At 41.9% G+C, this 10,467-nt stretch overlaps 1 protein-coding gene across 4 annotated transcripts in view; it reads right to left on the bottom strand.

Annotated features, from left to right (window-relative positions):
- Nucleotides 1-9,669, bottom strand: part of FAM13C (family with sequence similarity 13 member C) — a 147,485-nt gene extending 137,816 nt beyond the window's left edge. For 2 of the 4 annotated variants that reach the window (XM_055425677.2, XM_055425676.2), the window contains exon 1: nt 8,956-9,125. In XM_055425677.2, the coding sequence (XP_055281652.2) occupies nt 8,956-9,017 (62 nt within the window). In that variant the 5' untranslated portion in view covers nt 9,018-9,125. The other 2 variants (XM_055425679.2, XM_055425678.2) reach the window with 2 other exon arrangements.
- Nucleotides 9,670-10,467: the final 798 nt, after the last annotated feature.

Raw genomic sequence — 10,467 nt, forward strand, 5'->3', positions numbered from 1 at the left:
CCCAGTGCATGAGGGAGCCTTTGTTCCTGTTCTCAGCCTTCCCCACCCCATCCCACCCAACCTCATCCCACCCTGCTCCAACCTGGAACGCTTTTTCTATCTTCAACTCCTACTCAGCCTTCACTGCTCAAGCCTTAGCTCTGTGAACTTTCCTTGCCAAGTTCATCCACATGCCATATTCCTACTTTAACCTTAGTACCTAAATGTTTACTTTTCATTCTGAGGTTTTAGTAACCATCTAGTTCTTGCCCAGAGCTGTTACATAGTTTCTTTGTACCTCTGAGATCTTTTTGCTGCTGCTGCTAAGTCACTTCAGTCCTGTCCGACTCTGTGTGACCCCATAGATGGAAGCCCACCAGGCTCCCCCGTCCCTGGGATTCTCCAGGCAAGAACACTGGAGTGGGTTGCCATTTCCTTCTCCAATGTGTGAAAGTAAAAAGTGAAAGTGAAGTCACTCAGTCGTGTCCGACCCTTAGCGACCCCACGGACTGCAGCCTACCAGGCTCCTCCATCCATGGGATTTTCTAGGCAAGAGTACTGGAGTGGCTTGCCACTGCCTTCTCCAGAGATCTTTTTAATTAGTTGTTAATTTCATGAAAAGAAATAACCATCATGTCTTTTTCTAGATATACTGCCACAGTGCCCACAATGCTACCCCAGAGTAGATACTTAATAAATATTTGAATCAAATCATTAACCTGGGCCCCTCAGCAAGTCTGTTCCCTGAAATAAGTGTGTGTGCCTAGTCGCTCAGTCATGTACAACTCTTTGTGACCCCACAGACTGTAGCCTGCCAGCTTCTTCCTCCAGGCAAGAATACTGGAGTGGGTGGCCATTCCCTTCTCCAGGGAATCTTCCTGACTCAGGGGTCAATCCCAAGTAGCCTGCTTTGCAGGCGGATTCTTTACTGTCTGAGCCACCAGGAAGGGCCTGAAATAAGTGAGCAAGCATTTACCGAGCACTGACTGGAAAATTCAATGGACAGAGGAGCCTGGTAGGCTGCAGTCCATGGGGTCGCTACTAGTCTGACACGACTGAGCGACTTCACTTTCACTTTTCACTTTCACGCGTTGGAGAAGGAAATGGCAACCCACTCCAGTGTTCTTCACTGGAGAATCCCAGGGATGGCAGAGCCTGGTGGGCTGCCGTCTATGGGGTCGCACAGAGTCGGACACAACTGAAGCGACTCAGCAGCAGCAGCAACAGCAGACTGCTTCCAAGGACTGCCTTAGGCACTGGAGCTGTGCTTCTCAAACATTTTGGGAGTCAGAACTGACCAGTTGGTTTTCTATTTCCAATCCACTGTGGAGAAATAATTTGGTAAAAATGTCACAGGAATGTCAAATTCTTACAAAGGTTATTAAAAGCATACTCCCTATTTCTGTACTGTGCTTATCTCAGACTAGTTACAATTTGTGAACCCACACTTTGAGCAGCACTACTTTTTTTTTTAGTATAATTGCTTTATAATATTGTATTAGTTTCTCCTGTACAACGAAGTGAATCAGCTGTGTGTATCCATATACCCCCGCCCTCTTGAACCTCCCTCCCGCTCACCACACAATCCCATGCCTCTACGTCATCATGAAACAGTGCAGGACTATATTGTCCTTTCCCCCTCCCCCCACCATGTCTTCTGCCTGCCTTGTGCCTATAAAAAAACTTAATTAAAGAATAAGTTTAATCAGAGAAGTGAGAAATGCTGAAATAAAGGAAAATAATCTAAGGAGACTAAATAATAATAAGGTAGTCATTAAGCATAGACAAGGACCTTTAGTTCTTTCTCAAGGGCTGTACATAGTATTCTGAGCCATATCCTGTGAGCCATCTTATAGATATCAGAACCCTAGGTGGAGGAGTTAACGACATGATAACCAGACTGTACCCAGGACTTGAGCTGCCACAATTCTGAGACCTGACTGCAAAGAAATGGGAACAAGAGCACCGCGGAACTGAAGGTTAACTGTACCTAAAACAACCAAAACTGAAACCATTTGTTTTAAGGATCCCCCTGTTTCTCCCCTGATTGGCACTGGCTGCCAACTTACGCTTTTCTTGGTGGAATGGAAACTTGCATTTGGGATGAGCTGACGAGCTCCAAAACCAGGTAAGTCCACCAGTGTGCACACAGGCAACATTCCCATTTGTGAGTGCTTGCCAATCGGTTCTGACAGCTGTTGAGGACTGTTTGTGAGCACTAGTACTATTTGGACATTCTTGCCAGTTGGTTCTGACATATGTGTGATGTTGAGGATCGTTTGTGAGCACTGAATGCTATTTGGGCATTTTTGCCAATTGGTTCTGATGTCTGTCTGCCATTGAGGACCATTTGTGAGCACGAAGTGCTATTTGGGCATTCTTGCCAATTGGTTCTGACATCTGACTACCACTGAGGACCATCTGTAAGCACCGAGTGTCATTTGGGCATTTGCCAATTGGTTCTGACATCTACTACCATTGAGGTCTATTTGTTTTGGGAATCCATAAAGTGTTTGTTTGGGACTCTCTACTGGTTGCCCACAGAGAGATTTATAATGGATCTGATGTTTGGTGTGTGAGTGTATATTCCATTTGCGTTGATTGGTATTCTTGTTGCCTTATGTAAAATGGGAAATTCAGGTTCAATTCATTAAGAAAAATTTTAGTTGTGAATATGACCAAAAAAGAAAAATGATTTTTTTGGACAATGTATGGCTACAGTATTCTTCAGAATCTGAAGAAGATTGATTAAGATGAAAGCCCTGAAATTCAAAAAACTGGTTCTTTTTGCATATACAGTTAGGGAAAGCTAACTTGATAAAACATTTTTTTTCAGACCCTGAGAAAACAAAAATACGCCTGAGAAAAAGTTTGAGTGACGTTTATTATGTCCTTGAAACACAAACAGTCCACTTTGCCTGGATCTTCAGCCTTGGGTTAACTATACAAAGGAAAAAAAAGGCTTTAAAACTGAACGTATAATTTGGCTATTCTGGCTATACTCCATAAACTGATTACCTAATTTTGTATACCTGTAAGACCAAGAGGGAAACTAAAGATGTTTGGGTTTATTAAACATATGTGTTGTACTACTGAAGAAAAATTATGCTATGAAAACATGTATTTTTTTTTAAGTTATGAAAAATGTTCTTAAGTTTGCAATCAGAAAATGCTGGTGTAACAGTTCAACCATTTGTTTCTTGGTTTTATTAAAACTTACAAGGATTAAAAATCGTAACTGCTGTTAAGGACTCTTGGTGAGTCCTCATATGTAAAAATGATAAGTGAAACATTTTGGTATGTAAAGCAAGTAGGATATATGTTGTCAACAAAGAGAATGTATAAAGAATGGAGATATTTTTGTTGAGGAAAAATGGTGATAATATTTTTTTCCTATGGTTGTTTGTTTCTGTATGAAGAAATACAGCACAAATTTGTCTGGATCTAGAAAGTGACAAAAAGTTTGTGAAAAAGGAATTTTGAAAAAAAAATGTGTATGTTGTCAGGATTAAGATTAGACTGACTTTAACTAGGTAAATGAATTTTGTTACTAACAGTAAACATGCAAAGTTGGGTTTTCTCTCTGTCAAAAAAGAAAAAGTTCTTCTGGAATATTTGACTGATTTTTGGTAACAGAGACTTCTAATGGAAAGTAATTGTTTTATTTCTAATCATACTTTTAACCCCAATGTTCATGATGGAAAAATTCTCCAATAAGTTGTCACCAGGTATAGCTGCTTATGATGTTTAGCACTGCTGACTTTAAGTGTAGTGCTTAAAGCACATGTACAATGTTTGTCTGACAATTGGGTATGAATGATAAAATGCATGGCCTATAGAGCATTTCCCTATTAACCTCTGAGCCTGTTCATGATATCTGATTAGTTTTCCCTCCGACGTGGACAACTAGGCAAACATATAAATAAAAAAGAGGCCAAGCAGGGACATGGATGTACCCAGAGCATGCAAATGAACCACTCTGGCAAGCTTGGATCAATTTCCTTGCTTTTCCTTTTTTTTTTTTTTTGAAGTCTCAATAACCCACTCTGTCCATCTCATGGAAAACAATAATTCCTAAATGCTGTCTTGTTCTCCACTATTTGATGCATCTGCTTTAATAGATCATCTGAACTTTGTAATGTGAATTAAAATGTTTCCCAACAAAAGCAACCTAAGTAGAAAAATTAATGAAGAAGAAAAATCTAGAATTGTTGCTTCCAAAGAACTAGGGTTCAAACAGAGGTTCAACCTTTGAGCTCAACAATATCTATTGTTTAAGAATTTGGCAAGAACTTTTTTTTTATCCCCCGCATTTATTAATCTTTCTTCTCAAAGCACAATTAGTTAAAAATGGAAACTCAGCACTAGAACATACAAAGTTGCAGATGCTTTCTGAAGTAGGAGGCCAGACCTAATTAGCTGATCAGATTTTAAGGACTACGGAACAACCCCAGCCATCGCCCAAGAAAACACAATTTCTAGGCTGCAGATATGGCAATGAAATAGATCTTTCTATGCCTTCCAGGGCACACATACACAAGCTCTTTAAGTTCAATTGGGTTTTCCTTTGCTCCTGCGAAGATCATCAAGTTCTATTCAATTAACATCTTTCTGATTGTTCTACTGAGTCCTTGCCCTGGAGCCCCCGACAAATGCACAATACTGGCTCGATTATAAAACTAGATTTCGCAGTGGGAACCCATACCCAGATATCCCGACTCTGGGAAAAAAACATCAGCTCAGATCAAGTGTCCAATGGGTCCTGGGCATGAGATTCTCTTCCTACACATTATTCTGATAAAAGAATTTAAAGACCAATCTCTTTAATGACCTTTGTAAATGTTAAAACTGACCATCTTCTAGTACAATATTTTTCAAACTATAAATTGTGACCTATTATACAGGGTTAATAATTACAGGGTCCTGAAATGAGACAGCAGCTATCAGCATTTTGTTTTTATTATTGGCAGAGAAACAGAATAGAAAAAAAATGTCAGTGTAATGAGGGCTAAGTGTTATTTCAAGAAACTTGTTCAAATAAATCATGTATGTATGTGTGTGTTGGATTGCAATATAAAATGTTTTTCTTAGTGCTGTTCACAGTAAAAATGTAAAGACACCTGTATCAAATGATTTCCTTTGAGGTTCTCATCAACTAGATTCTAAGTCCAAGAGTTTTTAATTTGTGGTCGCCCAGATAATATATGAATAATTTGTCCTTTCCATCATTTTCCTGTGAAGTGCTCAACGTAGTTACTTATCTCTCTGCTTGGACTTTTGCTTCCTCTATCAACCACAAACAAGAAAAAGTTAAAAGGTACTTTGCAGTTCATCTTCTCCTTCATATGATCTCAATTAAGCCTGACTTTGGCCACCTCATGTGACGAGTTGACTCACTGGAAAAGACTCTGATGCTGGGAGGGGTTGGGGGCAGGAGGAGACGGGGACGACAGAGGATGAGATGGCTGGATGGCATCACCGACTCTGTGGACATGAGTTTGAGTGAACTCCGGGAGTTGGTGATGGACAGGGAGGCCTGGCGTGCTGTGATTCATGGGGTTGCAAAGAGTCGGACACGACTGAGGGACTGAACTGAACTGAACTGAACTGAAGCCTGACAATGGTGTCCGGTAAGCATTACCTTCACCCAGTGGCTAAGGGATTTCCAAGGATTCCAAAGCATAAAGCAGTGATGGCTGCGGTGCTTCTGCCCCACACTAAGCCCACCAAATAGTCTCTTCAGTCTATGTTCCCAGAGGCTTAAGAGAGAGAGAAAGACTTGTTTTTTGGAATAATGATAGACAAAGAAATACCCATAAGTGTCTTTTTTGACTTGGGGTAAATAAGTACAGAGGTCTCAGATTGGTGATGAGATAAAATGTAGCTGTACTCAAAAGGGGACTGCCATTCCCTGCAGGACTGTGTTCCTTGAAGGCACAGTTGCAGAGGTATAGCCTGCAATCCTGTGGGATTTCTCAAAGTGTGCCCCCAGAACCATTTGCGTCGGCACCACCTGGAGTGTCTGAGTAAGATGGCAAGCTGTGCTATATGCAATTTCCTGGGATCAACCATAATAGAAAAGAATATAAAAAAGAATGTGTATACTTGTGTAACTGAGTCACTTTGCTGTACAGCGGAAATTAACACAACAATGTAAATCAACTATACTTCAATTTTTGAAATAATTTTTAAAAATGGAAAAATACAGCAAGTTCCAGCTTCATCCTCACTGCTAGCCCCACTAAATCGACTCTCTGAGGGTAGGGCCAAGGAATGTGAATTTTCAAACTAGATTGCTTTTCCCGCACGTAACTAGTATGCTTCCAAAATGTTCAATGCTGACCTAAAGGTTTACAAAACCCAGACCAGCATTTGGCTGACTCCAACACGATCACCCATCTCTAGGTTTCCACTTGAGAATAAAGCCTGGGAACTCTGGATTTTTCACAAGCCCCTAACCCTTTCCCCAAATGATACTGACAGTCCTTTGGTTTTGAGAATTACTGCTTTGGATGATAACTAATTTGCCGCAGAATTCATTGCTGGTATGCTTCATTTCAAGTTAGCCAGGGCAACATAGGAAATGACCACGGAAAAAAAACAGATGAGAGGGTACACAGAGAACACAAGGCCAAGGCCATTTTGATCTTGGAAGAATCTGGGTAGAAAAAAGAAACTGAATTGGGCCACATTTGCACAGATAGGGACAGGCAAGGCATGAGAAAAATTAAGAAGAGAATAAAATGTGTCCTTGAGTCCCTCCCAATTCCCACTCCCTTTGACTCTTAAAAGACCCCCAGCTGGCCAAGCAGAACCCTCTTAGGTTAGACTAGCTGATAACATAATTTATATTAAAATATTAATGACAATTTGAATCCACCTCCCAGGGACACAGATTTTTAAATTTCCATTTTAATAAGGGTCACCACCAGAGTTCTTCATCCAAAAAAAAAAAAAATCTCTAGGTAGAATTTCAGGCAGTAGAAAAGATAAGTATGTGTGGGTGGGTAGGAGGAAGTAGGAGTAGGGTGGAGATAGGAGAAAGGCGATGTTTTCTTTTATCCAAAACATAGAATAGAGGCAAGTGCTGTACGCCAAGACCAGACCTGAACATTTATGAATCACCTGCTACTTCCCTGTCTCAGTATAGCACATTCTGATCCTGCTGGCTTTGGGGTCATGTCTAAAGAACCAAGGAAAACTGACGAGAGGAGAAAATACTATATTAGACAATGACTAGTTATAAATGGCCCTAGACTATACTGCTACACCTATGAAGACTTAGTATGCTTCAAATATGCCCCCCAGATTTTTAGATTAGCCAGATGGCATCCCAATTGTCACTCAGTGCCTTTTAAAATAAATCACCATCAGTTCTCTGAAAACAACAACACGATCTTATGCAATCAGAACTCTTTAGGGACTGTCCAAAGACAAGGTACCAGACTTTCCCCAGCATTTAACTAAAACCATTTTAAAAACACTGTCCATGTGAAATCTAAAACTAAGGAACTCCATTTTGAAGTTGCTATGCCTATGGCTGACTTTGGGGATTCAGCCACACCAGGTCAGGCCCAGGAAGCATTTGGTGCTGTATGCAAAGCAAAAGGAAGAAAGCAATACCCGAGTACCTAAACCAGCGAGTCACAGCCTCATCTCTGGCCTGCACCTCTCCCCACTCTAAGGCTTTTAGAAAAGCAAAGTTACAGAACTGTTACCAAGCAAGTTCATTAACAGGATGAAGGTTTCAATGAGTATTTTATACTGGATCCTCTAAAATCAACCCTGGATCTTTTTCTTTAAGTAACTCCACTTAAGACAGCCCAAAGCTCAACTCGAAGAGAGCAGCATCCAGAGAAACAAAAGAATGTAAAAATCAAGAGGGCCTGGGAAGCCCTATAGTCCTCCATTACCAAGTCATTGATACAGTGATTTGAACCTCACATCATTTATTTGCCTGTTAGGGAACTTTAGCAAATAGTTCCCAAGCTACTGGGACTTCTGTATCAAACTTGCAGCATTTTTTAATGTAGTTGAGCATATAACCATATACACCTCTTTTTCCTGAAAAACTATTTAGAGTAACTTCTATCGTAAGGTCCCAGAAGTAAACACTGTGAGTTAGCCTAGAGAAAGACTGCTAAATAAAGCACAGATATTTCATACCTATATGTATATATGTAAATTACATATCAGTTACATATAGTATTAGCATAATACACTACCCATTGATTTTTAACAAATACATATAATACAGTATTAGAAAAACATTAAGGAAAGGATGACAAGAATTAAACGCATAAACTCTAAATATCTAATAAAAATACCATGCATGCTGGTCTTGAGTAAAATATTTACATTCCTTCATTCCATGTTTGAATGGTATTAGTTGTCCCAATCAAAAGCTTTAACCATAGGACTAGATAACACAGTCCTACGACAGCCAGATCTCTGAGGGCAGAGGACAAAACTGACAAAGGGCAGGCAAGAAAAGTTTACTGTCTTAAAAGTCTGTACAAAGGAGAGGGTGAGGCTAAGTTTAGCCTATTTATCACATGCTGGAATTCAACTCGAGTCATTTCACATCCATCTCCTACTTGCTGTAAATGTACACAGCGTGCTAACGAAAACAGACACCAGTGTTGGCAAAACACAACAAAGCTTCCTTGCTGACACGTCAAAGAGATTTATTTTTCAAAAATCTGAACTCCAAGAACACAAATCTGGGAGCACTGTGCTCCCGTAAGCCATCAGTTTGCTTTAATAGCTCTCCCATAGTTGCTAAAAGGCTGATTTCAACCTGTAAAGATTTCTGGGCCCCATCAGTCCCCACGTCTCCCGGTGTTCACAGCCCCAGATTACAGGAGACAATGCATCTAGTACCCAGAGCAGCTGGGGACGGGGGAGGATACCTTTACGTTAGTTGCTTCCTGAGAAAGGCATGCAAATCTTATTGTATTGACAAGAATCACTTACTCTGTTACAGCGGTGCTGCTGAAGGAATTATCCTGAAGGCTGAAACAGAAACAAGAAAACATCAGCCAAGTCCGGCCGGGGAGCCGTCTCCCTGGTTGCTCTCCGGGAGTTAGAGCGCACACACAAACATGGCATTGCAAGGCAAGTCTCAGGGCTCGCCAGGCACGCTCGCTCTACCTTAGGCTGCTGTCTGCACATGCTCGTAACGACACCCCCAGCAGGGGCCCAGCCGCACGGGCGAACCACAAAGCCCGGCAGCCCGCGAGGCTGCGGGGCCAGAGCTGGGCGGGGCGCAGCAGCCAGCCGCACCCGGGACCCCAGCGAGGAGCACCTGGAGCAGCACTCCGGGACCTCAGTCTCGCCAGCCCAGCGCCGCCTTTAATCCAGGCCTCCCCGTGCCGGCCACCCCCTGGAAAGCCCGACTGTTTCTACCCAGGTGCTGAAATCCCCAGGGGACTTGCTTTCTTCCAGACGTCTCCTACCAGTTTTACAAGAGCTACCCCCTCTAGGGATGGAGGCTCGCAGAGATGCACAGATCGTTCAGAAGAAGCTGGAAGGGAACCAGAAGGGGGAGGGGATCATAACTGCTGTTTTTGGTGTCTATGTTTATTGCCCAGGAAGAAAAAGAAGAGCCCTGAAAGAGGGGCTCGTAGCATTACACCAGTCAGTCTGCACTCCGTTATTTCAGTCCCCAAGAGGAAGCGCCCAGCCCAGGACCTCAAAGCTCTGAATGAACCAACGCCAGGAGAGGGAAGAATGTATTCCAGGCATTAGCTGGTGACTGGGGGGAACGTGCGCGGGGTGGGGCTTGCTCTGCCCAGAGCAGCTGGCCCAAGCTCCACTCCCAACCAGTTTTACAAACGATGAGAGATCGAATCCACCAGCCCAACCGGGGGAAGGGAAGGCTGCCAGCCTCCCACTTGCCTCATTTCCCAGGAGATGTCTGTCTGGTTCTCTTTTCATTGTTAATTTCTCCTGCCTGGTTGACCTTGATATGGAGTGAACAGTCACCTGGGAAAGATGCTTATTTTGAACTGAGAAGATCCTCATTCCCTTCCTTTAATCTCTTCACTCTCTGAAGCCACTGAGATGGTGGTTTTTAGTCTAAGTTATATAAGACGATGAGTTAACAACAAAAAAATCAAAATTTAATTTTCAGATTATTAGAAAAATTATTCAAAACTTGGTAATAAGGGGAAAGAGCAAGATCGTTCAGTGTCACACCACGACAGTACTTCACAGGTCCACCCAAGGGCTGCTTAATTCTCTACAAAAATGTACTGTTTGACTTGCTAGTCACTCTTGGTTAGATTCCAGACATTACAGAGCTATGTGCTAGCACTGCACATTTTGTCCGATCTGTCCAGAAGAAAACCTCAGCATTTATGGTTTTATTGCATTATGCAACTTGAACCAATTTTGTATCTAATCTAACAGTCTTATAACATTAATAACATTCTTCCTAAATGCCTGTACATATTCATATCCTCAAAACACTCTTGGAACCAAGAG

The sequence above is a fragment of the Moschus berezovskii genome, chromosome 12 (genome assembly GCF_049115385.1).
Source record: "Moschus berezovskii isolate FMDL1 chromosome 12, NW_MosBer_1.0, whole genome shotgun sequence".
Taxonomy (NCBI): Eukaryota; Metazoa; Chordata; class Mammalia; order Artiodactyla; family Moschidae; genus Moschus; species Moschus berezovskii.